This window comes from Eptesicus fuscus, chromosome 10 (genome assembly GCF_027574615.1).
Source record: "Eptesicus fuscus isolate TK198812 chromosome 10, DD_ASM_mEF_20220401, whole genome shotgun sequence".
NCBI lineage: Eukaryota > Metazoa > Chordata > Mammalia > Chiroptera > Vespertilionidae > Eptesicus > Eptesicus fuscus.
Genome location: NC_072482.1, coordinates 85,594,139 through 85,618,174, shown reverse-complemented (window position 1 = coordinate 85,618,174; position 24,036 = coordinate 85,594,139). Strand labels below are relative to the sequence as shown.

General features: G+C 43.9%; 1 protein-coding gene across 3 annotated transcripts in view; it reads right to left on the bottom strand.

Annotated features, from left to right (window-relative positions):
* MAN1A1 (mannosidase alpha class 1A member 1) overlaps nt 1–23,182 on the bottom strand; it is a 153,588-nt gene extending 130,406 nt beyond the window's left edge. For 2 of the 3 annotated variants that reach the window (XM_054722268.1, XM_054722267.1), the window contains exons 1-2: nt 22,913–23,182; nt 21,827–22,684 (exon numbers count right to left, since the gene is read on the bottom strand). In XM_054722268.1, the coding sequence (XP_054578243.1) occupies nt 21,827–22,441 (615 nt within the window). In that variant the 5' untranslated portion in view covers nt 22,442–22,684; nt 22,913–23,182. Of the gene's footprint in view, nt 1–21,826; nt 22,864–22,912 lie in introns of those variants that run through there. The other variant, XM_008140627.3, reaches the window with a different exon arrangement.
* Between the last annotated feature and the right edge of the window lie 854 nt (nt 23,183–24,036).

The following is a 24,036-nucleotide window of genomic DNA, read 5'->3' as shown; positions in this document are numbered from 1 at the left end:
GACCCTTGAGTCCGCAGGCCGATGCTCCATCCACTGAGCCAAACCGGCTTCGGCTCAAGGCTCTTTCTTAATCCCCATGATACCTTTCTGCATTTAGGTCATCACCACTTCTCACCTGAATTACTGCAGACTCTTTTAACATGTGTTCCTGACTCCAGTCTTATCCAAAGAATGCAAATTTGATACCTGGCTCCCAGTGATCTCAAGATAAAGCCTAAATACCTTGTAAGAGTCACTCTCTGCTTTACTTCTCTGGCCCATTTCTTAGCACTCTTCTTACCCGCACTTCCCTGGTTTGGTTTTTTAGCTTCTCCCAGAGTCTCACACAGGCCATTTACTTCTGCACCCTTCTTCATCCTGCCCTTCAACTGGCTAACTCCCACTCCTACTGTACTTCTGGGCAATCTGCTAGACCCTTCTGGCCTCTTCAGGTTCCTCTACCACTTTACTACTTTTTGAAAGTGTTCCTAAACCCCCAAATCTGAGCTAACAATCCCTATCGCGTTCTTCCACCGCATCCTGCACTTCCCCTACTAAAGCAATCATCACACTGACTTAAAAAAAATTATTTATTTTTATTGTGGGAAGACTGGTTAATAACATTTCAGGTGTGCAACATTATAATTTGATATCTGTATACTCTATTGTGTGCTCACCACCAAAAGTCTAGTTTCCATTTTGTTACCATATATTTGACTCCCTTTACCTGTTTTGCTCACCCAACCCCTTTTCCCTCTGGTAACCACCATTCTGCTGTCTGTATCTATGAGTTTGTTTTGTTCTGTGTGTTCATTACCCTTTTGTTTTATATTCCACATTTTGCAACAATATGGGTGGATCTTGAGGGTATAAGTGAAATAAATCAGAGAGAAAAGGACAAAAACCATATGACTTCCCACTGGCTTTTCACTCCTTGTCTCTTGGGATTCTGGATTGGCAGCTGTTACTGTTATTCTTCCAGTGCCACAGGGTGGGGCCCCTAAATATTTCTGGGAGGACTATTGGAAATGTTTCTTAATTTGATTTACTAAAGGAAAATAATACTAAGATTAGGTTTTTAAACATCTGAATATGAATGATTAATGTATTTCCCATTTGCATATATGTTAGAAATAGTAATAGCTTAGGACCAGTTCAATATGCGTTTGTGGTCACATCCGTAGAAAACATGCGTGTCTCGTCAGTATCAGTGTATTACTTTGACTCACAGAATCTTTTTTGGTAAAATACCTCATTATGAATTTAAAATTCACATTTCATTTATGTGACTATGGTCATCCTTTATGAAATGTCTCGCTTAAAAATTAAATAATTGCAAGATTATTTCCTCTAAAATTTAGGAGTTATATTGGCCCAAAGACTAGGGGGAGGAAAGGAAGCAAATTTAGGGTTTCTTTTAGAGACTCTTTTCTTTCTCTTCATTTTGATTTAAACAACTTTCCAGAACTCCCCATAATTACTTTCATGAATGCTTACAGCATTTTTTTAGATAATTATATACACACACATAATCATGTATATATTTTGTCTATACATAGCATTAAGGTGTATACACATTTATTAACACACAATGATAAAAGTGAACTTACTGTTGAACACAATATTACTCTTAAGAGAAGATTTTCCAAAGAAACTAATCATGGGTTTCACTTTCAGAGTTAAGTTTAAAAAACATCCAGTATGTTGTTTGCCACAAGCTGAGATGAAAATAGTGTCAACACTCAAGCCCCCATTTCCCTCCTATTTTTCAGGCAAAGAAGTAACTTAGACAGGAGTCCCATTCTTTAAGTAAGGTGGGTGAGAGCCTCGAGAGGGCCAGGCAGGGGACTGGTGGGGGCTCAGGGATGTCCACCAGGAGTGGGTGCAGGGGGAGGAAGAGGTGTGCCCAAGGTCAAAGCCCAGGGGAGGCACCCAGAAGCCCTGTACTCTTAGGCAATTTGCTTGACCCTCCTGGCCTCAAGCGAATGGGGAAAATAACACTGAATTCATAGTGTTGTTCTGAAAATTAAATGAGATTATGTATATAAAGTTGTTAGCATAGTGCCTGACAAGAAGTTAAACACGCAGCAAATGGTATGCTGTAATTATTTTCACACTTTCATCCCTCTAGAATTAAAACTGTAGAGGAGAAAAAAAATCTGTGCAAAGATGAAAGTGCAAACATCTAGTTCTTGGTTGCTTTAATTATACTTAGATCAATCTTAAGGAGACTATTCTCCGAACAAGAAGAATAACACACATTCTATTGGGAGAAATGCGGGAGCATATTGTAAAGCATACCTAAGCTGTATTTTTTATTAAATGTGTGGTCTTAACTGACCGCCTCTATTTTAAATCTAAAGAAAAAGAAAAAAATCATCAGGCGTTGTTATTGTTGTTATCATAGACCAAATATACCTGCAAACGAATAGCTGAGGTTTAAGAGTCAATTAAGGAATAAAAATCTTCTCTAGCCAGTTTGGCTCAGTGGATAGAGCCTTGGCCCGAGAACTGAAGGGTCCTGGGTCCGATTCCCTGTCAAGTCATGTACCTCCATTGCAGGCTCGATCCCCTGGTCAGGTATGTACAGGAGGCAATCAATCGATGTGTCTCTCTCACATCGATGTTTTTTTTTTCTCTGTCTCTCCCTCTCCCTTCAACTCTCTAAAAATCAATGAAAAAAAATATCATCAGGTGAGGATTAAAAAAAAAACACCTTAAGGCAAAAATTCCGTTTAGAAAAGAAATATCTAACGTAAGGTCTTATTATATAAAGATGGAAAACCCTGGGGTGCATTATATACACAGACACTCACTCTTTCATGCCCATCCATTGTTCTGTGCCTCTGGGTTGTGAAAACAGGATACTCCAGGGAGAGGAACAGGGGCAGTGATCTCGCGGAGAGGTGGAGGAACACCCTTCCCTCCCGTCCGTTTGGTTTACCACCTCAGATCAGCCCCTGGAAGTGCCATCTGTGAAATCGCCCATGTTTTGGGAACCCTTGGGGACACTATGGTGATGAATGAGATTTCAGATCAATCAAAGGCATTTCCTTCCTGCGATAGCTTTTGAGCAATCCCATTGAGAACCAAAGGCCAGCATATATAGTAACCAATCATGTAACCAGACAGCCCTCTCGCTCAGGAATTCTAAAGCGCAGCAGCCAGTGCCCAGCGGTCAGCGAAAAGGTGATCTGTCAGTGCCAACGTCCAGAATTCACCTCTCAAGGTGCCTGGAAGCAAGAGGGCTGCTCAGTCCCTGCTAACCAGTCACCCCTGGATCACCAAGTAATCTGACATGTGTGATACATATAATCCCACTTCTGCTGCTCTTCTCTCTCCCTTTGTGTCCTTAGCATCACCTCTCTGAGAGAAAAAGCAAGCGGATGGAAGACGATGAACAGGAATGCGTAGAAAAGTATGGCAGAAAAAGACGGCTAAATTAAGCCAAATACTTGATTATCTCTGGCATATCTATAATAATAAAAGTGTAATATGCTAATTAGACCGGACGTCCTTCTGGATGAGCTTCTAGACGAAGCCGGGGCTGCGAGGGAAGCCAGGGTCCCGGGTGCCAGAGGGAAGCTGGTGCCAGCAGCTGGGGGAAGGAAGGCCTACCCTTGCACGAATTTCATGCATCAGGCCTCTAGTATGATTATAAAATCCTAAACCTCACTTACCACATCAAAGTTAAAGTCAAGAGTTTAGGTCAAAACTTTGACTTCTCAGGAATACAAACATCCAGAGTAGTTTTCCTAATGAGGAATCTATAACAGGTTAACTCAGACCTGTTAGTATAGTTTGTCAAACTTTTTCCTAGTCCCCAAAAACTGAGATTTCTAAATTCTTGTGGCTTTACCTTATGAAAATCTAGCGTGTAATTCTCTAGATCACAGGTGGGTGGAGAACTACAACCACAGAAGCAAATACACGACTTCCAGGCACAGCCTAATGGCATTGCGTTAAAGAAGCGCTAAGAAAGGAAGAGGTGAGCAGAACAGAACCTTCCTTCCCCACTCCCCTGAGGGCAGCTGTTTTTAAAACTCTGTACTTCAGTTCATCTTGAGATATATATCTTAGAATAGGATTCTTTCTATTTATAAAATTACAATTGTCTATTTGTGTTCAATCAATCTTAGAAACATTTCACAAGGCATGGGAAATACAAACATCCTTTGATTTGTACTTTTCTTATTTTCCTTATTACCAATGGCAAGCAGATTTAAAATTCTAACATTGAAAACAATAGATGGGGTGGGGCTTAAAAAAGGGGGGGCTAGAGAAAAAACAAACAAAAAAAGGAGATGAAAACATACGGGTAGCCAGGAAAGAATACCTTTACCTCTCTATATTAATCAATTTTTATTAAATAAATCCCACATTGAAATCTAACAGGAAACAACTTAAAAGTTCAAAATAACATCATAGATCAAAGGCTTTCTAATATTTTAGGCTGACTCATAACAATGTGTCATCTCTTACATTAAGACTAAATTCAGTCCAAAGGTTCTTCAGAAAGTCTTGAAGAATATAATGTTGCGATAAAAAGAAGTAAACCTTTAAGAACATTCGCTGGCGTTCTGTTTCCAAACCTAATCCTCCAGGCATAAACTACAAAGTTAATAAAGAGCAGATTAAAACCAACCAAGGACAAATTATTAACTCCGTTTCCCATTTCACTCTTCGATTCTTGTTTTAAATGCATTGGGCATCTCTGCTCCCAGCGTGGTTAAAGCTGCAGCTCTAATATTCAACGGATCTTATCACAAAGGGTGTAGACACTTCCTAAATGAAAGCACCATATGCCTAATTATGGAGCTATATTTACACCCGTAGCGACCTCTGAATGAAACATTTCAGCTTCTGCACTCACACATATTTCTTTCTTTGCCTCTAAGGTATTCTTCCAGATTTCATTCTTCTGTCCCCACCCGCTCCCAAATCCCCATCATGCCAAAATAATGATAATAATAATAATGATAATAATAATAAAATAATCTGAGTATTGGAGTGATAGCAGGCCAGGAAGCCAGATGTACCTGGACACTGGTTTTCCTAAGGATGAGCATCACTTCTCTGAGATAACAATTGAAACGAGGCAAAAGAATGCTTACTTTCCTGCCACAGGAAGCAGGGATTTGGACAACAGCAAAGGAAGGTGGCAGCAGCAATACAAACTGTTGTTTAACACAGCAATACTGCAGCCAAACTTCCTTCCCTTTCCTGGAAATGACTTCTTGAATCCAATTACTTATGAACAACGCCTTTTCTTAAGAAAAGTCTAAGCTATCATTTCAATCAACCCCTAGTTGCTAAGAAATAAATACTGTTTATTGGATATGCTACATGCCAGGCATTGTGCTGAGTCACATATATTTTCTACTTTAATTCTTACAACAACTCTGCAAAAGAATTACTAGCTCCATTTCCCAGATGTGCAAAGGGAGTCTCAGAAGGGTTTCCCCCTCTGCCACAATTCTAGTCTGACTACAATTTTGGTGACACGCTTGAACTGTGTCTCGTTTTGGTTATATTTAAGACAAATTGCCTTCCACTTTACATTCTGGGCCATGAACCTATGAGATATTTTCAAGGAAAAGGTGTCTCCACCCTTAGAGGGTCTGCTTGGAAGATAATCCTAATATATAAAAACCCTGGGTCATAACGACCGGAGGCTGACCGACCGGAAGTCAGTGCTGGCCCTGCCCCCCAGCAAGCGTTAAGGGGCAATCAGGCAGGCAGACCAGCAGTTAGAGGTGATCAGGTAGGCAGGCCAGCGGTTAAGGGTGATCAGGTAGGCAGGCCAGTGGTTAAGGGTGATCAGGTAGGCAGGCAAGTGGTTAGGGGAGATCAGGTAGGCAGATGGCCCCTTGCCGGGCTGGCCCCACCCCCAAGCAAGCGGTAAGGGGCAATCAGGCAGGCAGGCAGAGTGGTTAGGGGTGATCAGGTAGGCAGATCAGCGGTTAGGGGTGATCAGGTAGGCAGACAGCCCCTCGCAGGGCTGGCCCCGCCCCCCAGCAAAGAAAGAGGGAGGCCCAGGCCAGCCAAGCCATTGCACCCCAGCCTGTCGCATGCAGAGGGAGGCCACCGGTGGCAGGGGAAGGGGGGCAGCGCTGCACAGATGGCAAGCAGTGGCAGTGGCAGGGGTGGGGCCAGCTGCCTGCAGCTCAGGGAAGGGAAGCTCCGATAGGCCCTGATCTCAGGCCAGGCCTAGGGACCCTACCCGAGGGGTCCCGGATTGTGAGAGGGTACAGGCCGGGCTGAGGGACCCCGCCCTCCTCCCCCCAACTGAGTGCATGGATTTTCATGCATCGGGCCTCTAGTATAATATATAAAATTAGCCACACACAGGTCAAATACAAATAATAAATGCCAGGGGAATTTGCTGAAGGGAGAGATCAGTAAAGGTTGGGATTGTGAGAGAAAACTTCATGAAGGACATGGATTTTGACCAGGTGAGAAGACACTCCATTTGAGAGGAATAAAGCAAGACAAAGCTGTAAATTTGATGTGTTTTGAAGACAGTGACTGTGCAAGTTAGTTGAAGCAGAGTCCCTTCTAACTTAAGAGATAGGACTCACCGGGCTGGCGTGGCTCAGTGGTTGAACATAGACCTGTGAACCAATAGGTCACAGTTTGAGTCCCGGTCAAGGCACATGCCGGGGTTTCAGTGTGGGGCATGCAGGAGACAGCCAATCAATGATTTCTCTCTCATCATTGATGTTTCTATCTCTCTCTCCTTCTCCCTTCTCAGAAATCAATAAAAATATATTTTTAAAACAGAGAGAGAGAGAGAGATAGGACTCAAGGAGCAAATCAAGGCAGATCTGTAGATTAGGAATGTCAGCCTCAGCATCTGGAACTTCATTCCAGTGTAATGCTTTTCAAACTTTAGTCACTGGTCCAGCAGTGTTAGCATCACCCAAGAGCATGTTAAAAATGCAAATTCTGTGACCCACTCACACCTCCTGAATCAGAACGTTTGGGGACAGAGCCCAGCAATCTGACAGTAAACATGCCCACCAGGTGAATCTTTGAGTAGCTGACTCCATAGGAAACGAAGGGCCACTAAAACCTCTGAGCTGGGCAACAGGAGAGAAGTGATATTTTAAGAAGGTTAATCTAATAGAGATCTGCAGAATGCATTTGAAAAGGGACAATTTGCAAATTCATAAAATTCATAGTTTGTACCATGCAAATATTTATTTGAGATAGCACTTTTCAGGAGATACAATATTAAATTAGGAAACAGAATTCTTTCTCCAAATATACCTTCTTACAGAGAACATTTTTATTAAGTTCTGATTTCTCTTATGGAAAATAACACCCAACCTATGACTTTTCATTTCGGTATAGTATCGTTAGCATTACTTATGAAAACACCATTGTCCCTCAAAAGTTTTTCACTAGGATAGGAAAAACACACACCTTTAATTAGGTGTATCATATATAAAATTGAAATATAAAACAAAAATAAAAACGGTTCTTATTAAATGTAGTCCAATTTCTAGGTAATAATGGACAGAAATAAATGAGACCTTTACCCAAATTAAAATCAGCAGTGCTCTGTTATCCATGGTGGATCCGTTCCAAAACCCTCAGTGGATGCCTGAAACCACAGAGAATACCAAACCCTATATATACTATGTGTCTGCCTACACATACATACCTATAATAAAGTTGAATTTATAAACCAGCCACAGCAAGATTACCAACAACTAATAATAAAATATAACAATATGCTGAAACAAAAGTTATGTGAAGGTGGTCTCTCAAAATACCCTATTGCACTGTAATCATCCTTCTTGTGATGATATGAGAGGAGACCATTCCTATGTGACAGATGAAGAGGGGTGAATGGCATGGAGATTGTGACATAGTGTTAGGCTTTCATTGACCTTCGGATGATAAAGGTTACTTGCACACACAAGCACCGGCCTCCAGGAAACGTCGATCTGATAACCAGGGTGGTTTCCACACGACTAACCGGCAGGGAGCACGTCCAGCATGGAGATGCTGGACAAAGGGGAGATTCACACCCCACAGAGGACAGCGGAGATTTCATCTCGCTACTCAGAAGAACACACGATTTAAAACGTCTGAATTGTTCATTTCTGAAAACGTCCGTTTGATAGTTTCAGACCATGGTTGGCCACAGGGAACTGAAACCGCAGAAAGCAAAACCATGGCTAAGGGTGGGCGACTAGACCCGAAAAACAAAACGCTGGGTATGAAAACAAAGCAGGCTAACTCTGAAATGAAACGGAACATTTACGTTCAAGGAAGTGTGGACCTTCGGGGGAATCTCACCAGTATCTACATTTACTTCAGCTCCATTCCAGCTGCTCAAAAGGTATTTTAGGAGCCACCTTCACAGCCAGTTTACAAGTCATGTAAGAAAATGAATACAGTTTTTCATTTTATAAATCATTCTGAAAGCAACTTTAAAACGGGAAAAGGTGTTTCCTACATGGATATATTCTTTATTCACTCACTAGATGCAGTTCTGAGTCACTTTTGACTGTTATCAAAAGTCATAAACCAAAGACCTTATATACTTATATACACAGCCCATGGACATGGGCAATAGGGTAGTGAAAACCTGAGGGGTGGGTAGGGGCTGGGAGGATGGGGAAAAAGGGGGGGGAAAGGGAGATATTTATAATACTATCAATAACAAAAAGTACATCATTTTAAAATGAAAAAACAAACAAACAAAACAAAACAAAAGTCAAGTGTACCCTCAGAAGACAATGGCTTGCGGGCCATGAGGATGGTGGAAGGGGCTCTAAAGATGGTTGGATTCTACTTCTGCATTATGTGATTATATAAAGGTGGGGGCTGTCACACTTAACCTCTGCACATGTTTGCTTTGAAAAGCACACTCATTCAACAAATATTTACTGGGTCATATCATGGGCAAGGCCCAGGGCTAGCCGACAGGTGGATAGATAAGGAGAAAGCTCTTTTTCCTGCTCAGCATGGTGGCTCTGGGGCGGACTCAGGGCTAGGAAGAGCCAATGTCCCGGAGATTCTGTACTCCTGGAGGCAGAAAAAACGGAAGCACTTCCAAGCTATGCTACCATTCTATCTCGTTACTGATAGAACACTTCATTAATCAGACTTTTTATTCACCCTAACTGCTAAAGCAGCTTTCAATAGTAGTTAATGAATCATCTTCATTTTTTATGCTCCTCATATTGACCAACCCCCACTTTTTTTTTTTTTTTCTTAAGCTACTGAATTCTTCATCACACACTCTAAGCTAAGTAACCCCTAGGAGGATTAAGTAATGAAGACTAACCAAAATGCTTAATAGGAGTGAATGTGCACAATGTATTAACACATGCCAATTATAAAACATGCTTTTGAACTACATAAAATTCCTTTTAGACTTATTAAGAATGCCTTATAAAATTGCTGACTCGGGCTAATAACTCCTGAAAACACAATATGAACGGTTTGAGGCATTTCTAACTATGAGTTGAAAACCTGTAGTTGCCATTTTATATACCACTTTGACTACAAAAGTAACACATCTTAGAGAACAGCGTCCTAAATATTCTAAAACTATTATCTCAAACCACACTTTATAAAAATAATGTAATATGTCAATTGTTATTCACCATGTAGCGAATGTAGTCTCAAAGCCAAATTTAAACAGTTCTGACATTAAGCAGACTTTTATGAACTAACCAAGGTCAGACTACAAATGCATTATGAAATATGTACCTCTTTGCCATCTTAAAAAAGCAGGTCTAAATCCACGTTATTAGGAGGAATTAGCAAAAAGTAAAATAAAAAAACAACAAGCCCAAACTTCATAAACTAATCATGCTTGTCTTTTATTCTAAAATAAATACCTTAGATAAAAAGTACATTTATCCTATTTGAAAAACTAACGGCTTCTAACATACAAAAGACTGGCCTGCCCCTTCACACATAAAGATGTATACGGTTACTGCTATGAATTCTTATGAATGATTTCCTTTGGGTTAATTTTCTCTTAAAAAATTTAACTTTGTAAGACTTGCCAATTTTCCGGTATCACTAAAATCACTTCTGAAATTATATTTGGACAACTTTTGATCTTCAACTATAATCTTAAAATAACAGAAAATCATTCTGATGAATTTTAAAAAGAGAAAAATCCTCCCTCATCCTTTCTGCAGATCTCCAGAGATGCCATACCTTCCTTAAATATCTGATGCAAAACCCCAACTATTGCTTAACAGTGAAGATAAGCCAGTGGAAGCTTAGCTGACATAAGTAGTCCTCCGTTATCTGTGGTTTCAGTTACTCAAGGCCAACTGCAGTTCAAAAATATTAAATGGAAAATTCCTGAAATAAACAATGTATACGTTTTAAATTGTGTGCCATTCTGAGTAGTGTGCTAAAATGATAAAACGCCTAACCTTCACTCACCCTGGTGTGAATCATCCATTTGTCCAGGGTATCTAGGTTGTAGACACCCCCGGACCCACTGTTAGTCACTAAGTAGCCCCCTGGGTTCTTAGATCACCTGTTGCTGTATTGCAGTGCTTGTGTTCAAGAAACCCTTATATTATTGAACGAGAGCCTGGTGCACAAAATTCGTGCATGGTTAGGGTCCCTAGGCCTGGCCTGCGATGAGGGCCGTTTGGGGCCTTCCAGCTGCCAGCTGGGGCCTCCCTTCTCTGGTTGCTGGCCGGGGCCTTCCTTCTTTCTGCGCCAACCCCAGGTGGTCAGTGCACATCATAGCGAGCAATAGAACTCCTGGTGGAACTCCCGTGGGGACACTTTGCGTATTAGCCATAGATAGATAGATAGATAGATAGGTAGATAGATAGATAGATAATGGCCCCAAAGCACAAAAGTAGTGATGCTGGCAATTTGAATAAGCCAAAGAGAACCGTACAGTGCTTCAAGTTAAAAAGGTATGTATGTCTAGGAAAAAGCATAGTATATATAGAGTTTGGTACTATCCGCAGTTTCAGGCAGCCATTGGGGATCTTGAGCGTATCCCAATAAATAGGAGGCTGTGCTCCTATCAATAAAGACTACTTTTTATCTTAGGTCCCAACCCAGACAAGAGCAAATTTTTTAAAATTAATTTTTATTGATTTCAGAGAAGAAGGGAGAGAGATAGAAACATCAATAATGAGAGCGAATCATTGATCAGCTGCCTCCTGCATGCCTCACACTGGGGATGGAACCTGCAACCAGGCATGTGCCCTGACGGGAATTGAACCATGACCTCCTGGCTCATAGGTTGATGCTTAACCACTGAGCCACAGTGGCCGGGCTTGTAAGTTTTTGAAAATAAAATGCTCTCTATTGCTTTTCAGGACTTTGCCTCCTTCAAGAGTCCATATCCCTTAAGACAGGTTAGAGCCATATTCTCTGATATTCCACCAAATAGGCCTCCAAGCTCTGCCTTCTTCCCAATCCTGCTCCTTTAAAAACTTACTTATAGTATACAATTCACAATGAGGAAATGTGGTTAGTAACCAACACAAGAGAAAATGTTGCTCAAAGGCAAATTAAATATACAAAATACTGTTCCATCACCTATGAAAGTAATAAAGATTCAATAGGCTACATTCATTATATTATAGGAGGAAGTATAAATTATATTATAGGAGGAAGTATAAACTGTTTTTGGAAAGTAATTCCTCAAAATATACAATGATCCTTTGACCCATTCATTTCCCCTTTTAGGAATTTAAAGGGAAGTGCTACTTATGGAGGTGCTGACAATGAAAAATGAGGCAAAAACTTAATGGACAAAGGTGTTTATCTCATCAATTTTTATAAAAACAAAAAAACTGTAAATAATCTAATTGTTCAGGACCAAGGGAATGGTTAAAAAAAACTAGGATGCTTTTTTCATATATTATACTATCGTACAATGACACATTAAAATAAAATGAAAATAACATATATATGTGTATATATACATGTCATATATATAGTGTGTGGCTGCAACTGTAGAAAGAAATAACCTACATGTTGGGGTGGGTTGTACTGTTGACACTACTTGTGACTGAGTGACAGACTGAAGGATTTTTTTTTTCTTTTTCCTACTCTTGTGTACTTTTAAAAGGTTCTTTCCCAAGCAAGCATTCGTTCATAATGAAATAGCACAATGAAAGATGCTTACTTCTTCTACAAACATACTCTCACCCTCGCTAACACAAATCCCAAAGTATAACAATTTTTGCTGGGCCACTTTAGTGATATACTTCTAACAGCAGCTTTTAAGAAGCAATACATCAACGAAAGGGAGGCCCCGATGGTGAAATTTCTGGGAATGAGATTTTGAGACTGGGCACACACTCCTGTGCTGCCTTACTCATTCCACAGGCCTGTCCTCTGCCTTGTGCCCTGACAAACAGACACTGTGAGGAAACGCCCGCCCCTTTTAGTAGTTCCAGCACACAATCTTATTAAAGATCTTATTAAAGAGGAACTAGGGTCAGACAGTCCTGCCCCAAGAAGCATCAGCTCAGGAAAGCTGGACACGGCCACGGGCAGTGTGGACCAGGAGCCCTGGCCTTCTATGTTTTGACTCTCCAGCCCCTTAGAGGAGTCAAGTGTTCTTCACAGGACTCTGAAAACGCCATCAGGGAAGAAGGATTTGGCAGATACGGAGATTTCAGAACAGCTCATGTCTCCGGATGGCGTGAGTTCATGTCCCAAATACTGTCATCCACAGCCTGGGTACATCAATTCTTGCCACACCCTTTCCTATAAACGACTGGCTCAGGCCAACGGGCATCCCCACCAGTGTCGCAACAGAGACTGTCTCAGCGCTGCTCTTAGACGTCTCCTTGCAGAACGTGGTGTCCTTCATCAGGTTTCCCGCCCCTCACTTCCAGGCCTCCTCTCACGCTGGAAACCGGAGGCAGGATAATCGATGGGAGACCCACATACAAACACGTGGAAAACTGCCACTGAAAGTCCATATACTGTGGCCCGAGTGTCTCCAGATGAAAGGCTGTGGATAAGAGTGATCAAAAAGGAGCGGAGAAAATCAGGGACTGCGCCTTTGCTAAGTTTAAGAGCCCGTGGACTGACAGAAAAAAGGAAGTGAGGGAGGCAATTCAGTTACAAATGCCACGCCACTACAAAGGATACCTACCTGCGCCTTTTAATTTTATTATCTCTGCTCTGAATTATCTGCGGGCCTGCTGCGTTCTAAAGTACCCAAAGCCAACTGCCAGAGTATCCCAGACACAAAAGAGGGCTTCGCCCCTCAAATGCTCTTAAACCTTAATCTCATTAGGTTTTCTTTCAAGCACCTACTGATCTCAGAAGTCTTTATCAGGGCTCAGTGGGGGTGGGGCAGAGCTGCTGCATTCAGAGCCAAGGAATTAGCCAGGATTGCTTTCTCAGGATGTACCTTCCCCAGCAAAGATGTGTCATCTCCCCCTAGGATGGTCTCAGAGAGCTCCGGTGCTGGCCTACCACTCAGGCCTGAGCAGGAGGTGGAGGCGAGTTGAGATAGCACAGGCTGAGCGAGGCCTGGCACTGAGAGACAGTTCCCATCTCTATCCCGAGTGCACTGTTTCTCATCTGTAAGATGAGTGCTGGGCTTCAGGCTCTCTGAGGTCCTCCTGGGCCCGAAACCCTAGTCAAGCTCAACTCAAAGCTCTCAAAAAAGGCCCCAAATCTTTGAGTTATAAAATACAACTTCTGTATATGAATTTTGACTATCAAGTGACAGACTGAGCTCTGATTCTAGAATTGATCATAATTATATAAATGTTTGCCAAGTCTAAAATAATTTTCTTCTCTCTTCTTAAAAACATTCCTCCAAAGACAAAACAGATGAAAATGCACTTGACTCAACCACTTTCTCTATTTTGGGGAACGATTTCCATGCTTAAGGAGATAACTCAGGAACTGTGATTACTCTCAGAAGATGGTACTTCAGTAACAAGCACATTAGACGGTGAGGAAGAGACAAATCAATTGTTTACCACACGTTTTGAAGTACACAAGCTGAAGAAGCATATACTTTTAAAGATACCTAAAATCTTTTGAAATGTGGCAGAAATCTGAGAAAATCAGAGTCGACAGCACCACAATAAAAGTATAGCTGTCTGGAAAGATCATTGTGATCCCTTTAAGCATCACACTTATTTGAAGTTGTTTTTGATAACTTTTTGAAACTTAATTACCCACATCCCTGATTTATCAAACAGTATATGAAACAACATAATCTTGGCTTAACAGCTTTAGGCAATAACTAAAACAGTAATAATAGCAAGTAGCATTTATTATGCGCTCACTACATGCCTGATACCAGATTCTAAGTGTTGTGTGTGGAGGGTCACATTTAAGCCTTCTGATCCAACAAAAATGGGTGCTATTATTATCCCCCTTTTACAAATGAGAAAATGAAGCTCTGAAAGATAAAAAACAAACAAACACACAAACAAAAACAAACCCAAAACAACTTATTTAAGGTCATAAGCCTTGTAAATGAAAGAGGCCCAACTCAGACCCAGGGCATGCATCTGACTTCAGAACCAGCCCTGCTTACCACCACGTTGCTACAAATGGATGGAGCAGGGAAAGGTGAGGGCATCCGAGAATCTCAGGACCTACCTGGGTGAAGAGAGCTGTGTGCTCCTAGAATGAGAAATCTATAGATTGGTGTAATTTTTTAAAATATATTTTTATTGATTTTTTACAGAGAGGGAGAGGGATAGAGAGTTAATAACATCAATCAGCTGCCTCCTGCACACCCCCCACTGGGGATGTGCCCACAACCAAGGTACATGTCCTTGACCAGAATCGAACCTGGGACCCTTTGGTCCGCAGGCCGACGCTCTATCCACTGAGCCAAACCAGTGACAGCAAGATTGGTGTAATTTTGAATGTCTGACTACTTTTTAAAAAATGTAGTCCTTCAGGTTAGCTATCAGTTCTTCTGTTACGCATAGTACAATGTCAAAAGACTATGTACCAAGATGTGGTACACACACACTGGAATGTTACTCAGTTATTAAAAAAAGAAGAAGAAAATTTTCCTATCTGTGACAACATGGATGGGCCTAGAGGTTATTATGTTAAGTGAAATAAATCAGAGGAAGACAAATACGGAATGAGTTCACTTACCTGTAGAAGATTTAAAAAAAAAAAAAAAGAACAAATGAAACAGAACCTACTCACAGAGAGAGACCCACCAGAGATGCTGCCAGATGAGAGGAGAGGTGAGGAGATGGGCGAAAAAGGGGAGGACAGCTGGCAAGTACGAACTGCAAGTTACAGAACAAGTCATGGGGATGTGAGGTACCGCATAGAGAATACAGTCAATAATATTGTAATAACTATGAATGGAGACAGGTGGGTGCTAGACTTATCATGGTGACCACGTTGTTAGGTTTATAAATGTCTAATCGCTGTGCTGCACACCTGAAACTAATACAATATTGTATGTCCACTATAATTAAAAACTAATCCTACCTAATAATAGGCAAATATGCAAATTGACCGTACCTTTGCTATGCCCACGATTGGCTAGGAGGTGAGGGGGTGGGGTGCCGGACTCGGGGTGGCTGGGGTGGCTGATTGGGCCAGCGGGACGCTGAGCTCGCGTCACCAGCGGCAGCTCGAGCTCAGTGTCTGTGCCATGGCTGTGCTGCGGCACAGAAGGGGCCTCTGGGGCAGCGAGCTCATGTCCCACCGCGGACCATCAAAAGCGGGGGAGCTGGGTGCCTGTCCGCTCAGGCACCAGGCCTTTCAGAAGCGGGGCGGAGGCTTCTGAAAGGCCTGGTGCACCAGCGGACAGGCACCCAGCTCCCCCGTGATCGAAAGCGAAAGTGTGTTGGGGACCCTACACGTGCATGATTCAATCATGCACTGGGCCTCTAGTTTAAAAATAAAAGAGTATATACATTTATAGTTTGAAAGAGCCCCCCTGGCTGTCACAGCCTTCTTCTCTAGGCTATCCCTCCTATCTGCTTTTCTCCCATTTTTCTCCCTCACGTCTCCTTGGAAAGAATGCCCAGTTGGATGATTAGATATGCTATGATTCCTGCAGAGATATTTATAAATAGGAAAAAATGCCTCTCAAACTTTCCCTGGGCAGCTTTAGAAAGATGAAATCTTCTAAATCATGCCAGTAGTAAGATTTTTTTAAAAAAATGACTGTAGGTAACATAACAAGAGTATGAGGTCAATTTGATATTTCTGAAGAATTACATGATGTGTGCTTTGTACTTTGCATTAGGGTCAGCAAATAATGAACACTTCTTTGGCATTTTACTTAGGATGCGATCCATGATAGGATAGTGAGCAACACTCACCAAGGATGGGGTGTCCATTCTCAACTCAATTCTACACTAACTGGCAGCATGACTTCCAGAACTTTTATGGTTTTGCAAAAATCGTTTTCCACACCAGAACTACCCATACAAGTAAATTGGAAAATTAAGTTTCAAAATAAAAGTTTGTTTTAATCTGCCAAGGTAGATTATTCCTACGTCTGATCTTTAATAAAAGGGTTAACTGTTAATCGTTAACATAAATTATAGATTCAAGAACAACCTAAAGCTAGTGTAAGGTATAAAAATATATTTTAGCTATCAGCCATCAATATGAAAATATTTCTAAACTTATAATTAAATAGGTCTGTAATAAAAAAAAAAACTAGAGCCTGTTTAGAAGCCAATAGTAACCCCACCGCTGATAGGACCTGATGCCTTACCTGATAGACCCCAAACTGGCCAATCGGCCCCAACCCCCAATCTTTGTGCACCAGTGGCCTCTACTGTAAAATGAACAGCTGAGCTATCTCTAAGGTCTCATCCAGATACAATACTTCATGACTTAGAGCATATGTTTACTTTAAAAAATCAGAGCTATAATTTTTAGGGCATATTGTTGGTAACAGAAAAATTCATTTGCAGAGTTTGTGTAAAGGACCTTTAAACAGATTTAGGAATGAAGGGTTACGGGGTTAGGGGGGGTGGCGTTTAGAGGTATAGTTCAATTACTTAATACTAAGGAAGCCACTAGGCTAAGAAAAGTCAAGACTTAAGTCTCCCCAAAGAAAAAATTTCTTCCTTAAGCTATCAGACACTGGTTTCTCCTTTATCATTTTTGTCTGCTTATGAGAAAGGCATTTCATAGTATCTCTGGAGCTCACAGAATGGCTGCTTCTATTTTGACCAATCAGAACTGATCTTTGACAAACACATACATTTCTATGGTTGTATAGGTTATAAAGAACTTAAAAGGCCACAGGTTCTCTACTGGCCTATGGGGTAGAAGCAGGCTCCAGGGCAGTTTTGATCTGCCTCATTTTATTGCATTTTGCTTTATTACACTTCACAGATGTTGCCTTTTTTTTTTTTTTTCTTCAAACTGAAAGCAAGACGCTCCACCAGCAAAAAGATTACAACTCACTTTATTGCGAATCTCATTTTACTGCAGTGAGTGCTCTGGAACTTAACCAGTGACACCTCTGAGGTAGGCATGTAAACTCTGTCCTCCTCACTCACACAGACCTGTGGGTATTCCCTCCCTCTGACCTTGAGGCATATCTTTCAAACTCACTCAAATAAAGAATTTGTACTATCATAAATTATGAAATAGTTTAATACAAATATATGTTTTCAGATTCTCCACTGAATTCCCACAAATTCAGATCTCATACAAAGGCATTCTTTACACATGTGAGATACTAGGATACATTTCTCCAGATGGTTTTGTTTAGTAGCTCACATAAGAAATGCAGATGCAGTAACTCAAAAATGCATTTACCTCTTTTCACACCTTTTTTTTTAAAATATATATATATATTTATTGATTTTTTACAGAGAGGAAGAGAGAGGGACAGAGAGTTAGAAACATCGACCAGCTGCCTCCTACACACCCCCCACTGGGGATGTGCCCGCAACCAAGGTACATGCCCTTCACCGGAATCGAACCCGGGACCCTTCAGTCCGCAGGCCAACGCTCTATCCACTGAGCCAAACCGGTTTTGGCTCACACCCTTAACTAGAGTTTAAGTCCTAAATACAGCTCCTTTATATGAATCTTAAGTTACCTGATAAGAGGAAGACAGAATACTCCTCTCAAACAGATTACCAATAGTTGACAGAAAAATTAAGCTGAACGTAATTGACTGTCCATTAACAATCTTTTCTTGCTTTCCTATATTAATGTTCAATAGTCAGTGTCTACTCCGGTGCTTACACTGTTGAAATCCAAATTTATTCATCTGCTTGTTAGAGAGAGAGCCCTTCCCAAACACTCCATGATGTACCTGTTCTGGGAATGGTCGGTCGTGTGAGTGGGGAAATTTGCATTTGCCCGTATTCAATGTGTGTGCTTCAGAGCAGGGAGAGCAAAACAGGCAAGGTAACAACACAAGGGTATTTAATAAGGTCCTTCAGAGTCAGGTCTTCAAAGTGTGGCTTTTATGGTTTTGCAAAAATCATTTTCCACACCAGAACTACCCATACAAGTAAATTGGAAAATTAAGTTTCAAAATAAAAGTTTGTTTTAATCTGCCAAGGTAGATTATTCATATGTCTGATCTTTAATAAAAGGGTTAACTGTTAATCGTTAACATAAATTATAGATTCAAGAACAACCTAAAGCTAGTGTAAGGTATAAAAATATATTTTAGCTATCAGCCATCAATATGAAAATATTTCTAAACTTATAATTAAATAGGTCTGTAATAAAAAAAAAAAAACTAGAGCCTGTTTAGAAGCCAATAGTAACCCCACCGCTGATAGGACCTGATGCCTTACCTGATAGACCCCAAACTGGCCAATCGGCCCCAACCCCCACCCCATTTAGGTTGGTGGGAACTCCCCCCAAAAAAATCATCCTAATTTTTTGAAAAATTGACAAATTTTCTAACTTCTGTGCTTCATTATTCTAATACTGCTTTTAAAGCTAAGGACAACTTGAGTACAGTTTTTAAAAGATCAAACTCATGAAAATATATACTATATATGTCTTATAAATTTCAGGGAAATTCCAGAGTTAATTTATTTACAAACTTACCACGAGTGTGTGTGTGTGTGTGTGTGTGTGTGTGCGTGTGTGTCAATTTCAGTATTAAGTTTTACACCAAGATTGAACATCGATCAAATAAGTACTGGAAAGCAGATAATGCCTTTTTGTGAAGTGCACTAGGCAATATCCTATTTGAAATTACAGACTGTTTTCTCCGGGCACAAATTTGTTAAAAATTTACCACAGTACCAGTAACACAAACATGTTGGCAATACAAAAATAGTATTGGCTGTCTTTAAACCAAATAAAAGTTTGGCTCAGGAATTATAGTCTACGCTCCCCAAATATTAGACTTGCCTATATATCCTTTAATTTTACTATAAAACTATTAGTACATTTAGGTGCAACAGAGAACCTAAGTATGTAAAGAGAACTATAAAATATAGGAACGATCAAGATCAAAACCAGGGCAAAGATCCATTGGTTCAAGACAAGCAGTCCATAGTGGTACCTGGAACGGAATCTAAATTTGTAAAGTTAAAAGTCCAGTGCCCTCTTCACAATGGGCAACCACTCTTTTCTCTCTAAAACTGAACATTTACAGCCCAGTTTTAGACTAACATGAGTTACTTTTTTATTTTTATTTACAAAGGAACACATCTGCCTGAACTAATCGGATGAAAAGCCATAATCCATTTCTTCCCGTTAGACTTTGACTAAATACTGAAGCTAATTATGCTGGCTTTTTTTTTTTTTTTTTTTGGATTCTCACAACATGGAATATAAAGAACACATTTCGTTCCACCACTTTATGCAAGACTGAGCAATTTCAAAACATCTAGGTGCTAACATATTAGCACCACATGGACATGGAAGGCAACCTAAATTCCCTTTACATGGTTAATTAAGACCTTTTGATTTAGACACACAGATAGCATGAACCTAATAGGGACAGATATGCATGCTGCTAATATGACTGCTATTGTCCCACTGCTTCTGTTCTAAATGCACTTTGAATCACACTGTTGGTCAGTCACAATAGCTTTTTAACATCCATACATCTTCAGTATTTAAAGTAATTTCCTTGGACAACAATGAGCTGCACTAACTGGCAGCTCATAGGAAATTAGAAGCATGAGACATGTCAATTACAATGCTTCAAACTTAAGAAAAATATAAGCAGAGGCAGATTTAGGGTTAATTTACCTATGGGTTTTGGTGGGATATTTTTAAGGAGGCTGGGGATGAAGAGGGGAGGGAGATGGCTGGTGAGAAGTAGAGCTTTTTCCACCTTCCTAGTTATGTAGCCCTGATAGATTTTCATGGGGAAGGGAAACTGCTGGACAAAAGTTGTCAGGGGGAGTGAGTAAAAATCCATTCCTGCCAGTCTTGGGGGGCTTCTATGCCTGAGGAAGGGTCTCAAAGCAGAAAAGCTGAAGGGCTGTGGAAGGAAGCTATCTGCACAGGAGGGGTGAAGGCAGGCTACCGAGGAAGACTAGGAGGGACTCAAATCCACTTTAACTTGCTCTAGCACAGCTTAACCAAAGTCATCCGGTCTCATAGTAAAGTCACACATCCTATGACAATCGAGCGTATTCCATTCTGTAGCCACTCAAGCTACATACCAGTTCACCTCCTCAAAATTCTCTTTACTGTCTGAAAATGGGAGTTCCAGGAAGCTTTCTCTCCTGATTACCTACCCAATGTCAAAACACCAAATGTATATTCAGAGACTCTGAAATTTTTTAAAATGACGAAAACATGACTTCCATTCATAATGTATTTCAGCCATCTGAATCAAGATGTGAGATGAAATGTTTTTAATATGGCTCCAACATCTCTTGGACCGTGTCAAAATCCTGACTGGTATAATTTCACACGGGAGACTAGCTGCGGAAAGAGGCATGTCCACATGCCTGGCCACAGGTGACACAGGTGACACAGATTGACAGGGAGGAAGTCCAGGTTTTAAGTCCTGACTCCATCAATAACAGGCCCTGGGCCCTTCAACGTTCATCTCTAAAATTATGTTAAGGTCCCCTTCGGCTTTAAGCCAGCCGTGAACTAGCCACATGTTACCAGTTCTAAATGAAAATACCGAGAAAGAAATGATGAAAGACTTAATCGAAGTCCATGTTTGTCCTAGATTAAGTCTGTCATCATTGTGCCACCGTGGAGGCAAACCTGTTGCATCACATGAAATACTTCTTTTTCTGACTACACCAGAAATGCAAGAGCCAGTAGGTTTGGCTTTTTCAATTTTTCATTTTTTTTAAGTTAAACACAGTGTGCTCCTCCCACCCCCCCCCCCCCCCAATGGTAGCAAGTTCTCAAGTTTCACCTTGACAGTTTGAAAATAACACACACACAGGATGCCACCTGGCAGACTGGGGCCACATGCCTGCAGGCTGGGGTGTGCTGGCTTGCTGTTAAGAGTCTTTTTTATCACGTGTGATTGATGCTTAGTGTTTACACTGGCTTCCTGTCAAAGCCGCGTCCAAATCTTACCGGGGCTGTTTGGGACCTTCACTGCCCCTGTTGTCAGAGACCATTCACAGTATCAGCCAATGGAAAAAAGAGGTTTTTTTTGCACACCACTTGCCCATGCATTTAATGCCTCCCTCGTGTGGCCTACGCTCACCGGAGCATGCAAGTTAGAAGCAACGGAATGCAACCTCGGATAGTAGCTGGCCACATCTATTACACTACTGAAAAAAAGGGGAAACGGAAGAGCCTTGGGCACCACACCTGGTGGAGGTAGTCCACCTCCATGCCCCCCGGGCACTGTAATATCACAGTATGAATAGTTTCAAAAGGTTTGTCGTTTCTCCCTGAAAAAAACACGGCGGGTGGGGAGGAACTGCCAGCACCCTGCACTCACCTCTTTGATCTTTGCCCTCTTCTCTCTGATGGCGGCATCGGCCGGCTCCCGGTCCACCGTCCCGATGGGCGGCACGAAACGCACGGGGGGCAGCCCCCGGTACACCGCCTTGTCACGCAGCTGGTCCTGGGCCACCTTCTCCTTCTCCAGCAGGATGTCTCTCTGGATCTCCTCGGGCAGCTTCTGCAGCGTCTCCTTGGCTTCCCGGAGAGCCCGCTCGTGGTTCTCGCGGATCCTGGCCAAGTTGTCCTCCAGGGCAGCGGCGGGGTCCCCGGGCGCGCCCTCCTCGCCGCGCCGGGCTCGCCCCTCGGCCGGGTCCTCGGCGCGCGCCCCGGGCCCGGGCTTGTGGTCGGCGGGCGACTGCAGGGCGGGGCTGGAGTGGAACAGGACCCCGCTGAGCAGCTTGGAGGAGTCGGGCAGGAAGAAGATCGCCCCGAAGCAGAGCGTGATGAAGGCGCTGAACACCAGGAGCAGCACGAACTTCTCCGTCAGGCGGAAGGCGGAGGGGCCCGACCCCTTCCTGCCGCCGCCGCCGCCGCCGCCGCCGCCGAGCCCCCCGCCCAGGCCGCCGCCCGCGGGGCTGCTGAAGAGAGGCAACAGGCCCCCCACCGGCATCGCTCCCGCCGCGGCCGCCGGGCTGCCCGCTGTCCAGTGGCCCTGCGCCCCGCCGCTCAGCAGCCAAACTTCGCCGCCGCCCGGCGTCCGCGGCTGCGGGGCTGGGTCCTGCGCATCCAGGCCGCCCCAACCCCGGGGCTGGGCTGCAGGTATCCCCCGGGCAGACGACTCCCCTCCGGGTCTTCTTCCTGGGGTGGCTCCTTGGGCGGACAGGCAAGCGCGACAGACAGCCGGCGGCAGCCCCTGCGGGAGAGAAGCAGTAAAACGTAGTAATGACTGGGATGGCGATAAAGTTTCCAGCGGGTCCCCGCCCTCCGACGGCCGTGGGAGCCTCCGGGACAGCTCCCCGGGCGCGCGGAATCGCGAGTCGGGCTCAGGGCACCGCCCTCCAAGTCCAGCCGCTGGACTTGGGGTGAAGTTTTCGGGTCCCGGGGGGAAGCGGGGGGGGGACGCGAGGTGTCCCGTGCACACCTGGAGCAGGGTCGCGCGCGGGCACCTCCTGGAGAGGGTAGCGCCCCTGGGGGCAGGAAGGGCGCAGCGTGGGTGGGGGACTCCGTCAACTTCGCTCCCTCCCCATCTCGGACCGGGACTAGCTGCCTCTGCTTCCCAGGCGGCGGCTGAGCTGGCAGCCCGGCAGCCCGCAGCCCCGAGAGCTCGCGCGCCGACCCGCGGGCGACTGGGAGCGCGCAGTGCCGCACGCTGCCCTCCGCCGCGGCCCCGCCAGCACTAGCACCGCTGCCGGGCGCCCGGGCGGTCGGAAACGGGGGCGGGGACGCGACCGGAGAGTGATGGCGCGGCCGGGCCAATCGCGCGCCGCTCAGGGTCCCTCGGGGGCGGGGCGGAGGCGGGGAGGGGGCCGGGCGGGGTAGGGAGTTTACGGGAAGCGCTGCCTCGCGGGGGCCCGGCCGGGGGGCGGGGAGGTCCCGGGCCCCCGAGGCGCGCGGCGGGCGGGAGCGGCGGTGGGAGGGTTGGGGTGGGGGGAGCTCTGAGCCCCGGCGGAGGCCCAGGGCGCGAGGCGGCGGGCGGGGCTCGGGGAGTGCATCCTGCGCTGGCCTCGGGCCCGGGGGATGGTGGTTCCCGAGTCGTCCAAGAGGTTCCTGGGCAGCCGCGGGACCTCCCGGTCGCACCCCGGACCCGTGCAGAGCCCTGTGGGGCTCGCCCCGAGGGGGTGCCGGCCAGGGCAGGGTCTCCAAGGGGATCCCGGACACCGGGTCCTTTGGCAGCGCGTCTTTTCCACAAACACCCTCTTTTTTACCCAAGGCAGGGATTCCGCCGACGCCCCGTAGCAATGAACCCGAAAGTCCCGAGGTGAGGAGCTGTGGCCGGAGAGCCTTGGAGCAGCCTGGTCTCCCATCGTTAGCGGCTCGGGTGCTGCGGCTGCTTAGGATTCTTCCCATGCATCCTCCCCCCCCCCCCCCTTAAAAAAAGCAAAAAAAAATGAAGTGTGTGCCTCGCCCACCCACTCCCACTTTGAAATGCATTTACCTCATAGAAGTTGTCACATTTTCCATCTAAAGAAGACAGTTTTTTTCTGTTGCCACGGCTTCAAGTAATAAATTTGAACGCTGTGTTGAAATTAAGTCTTGGATTTGACC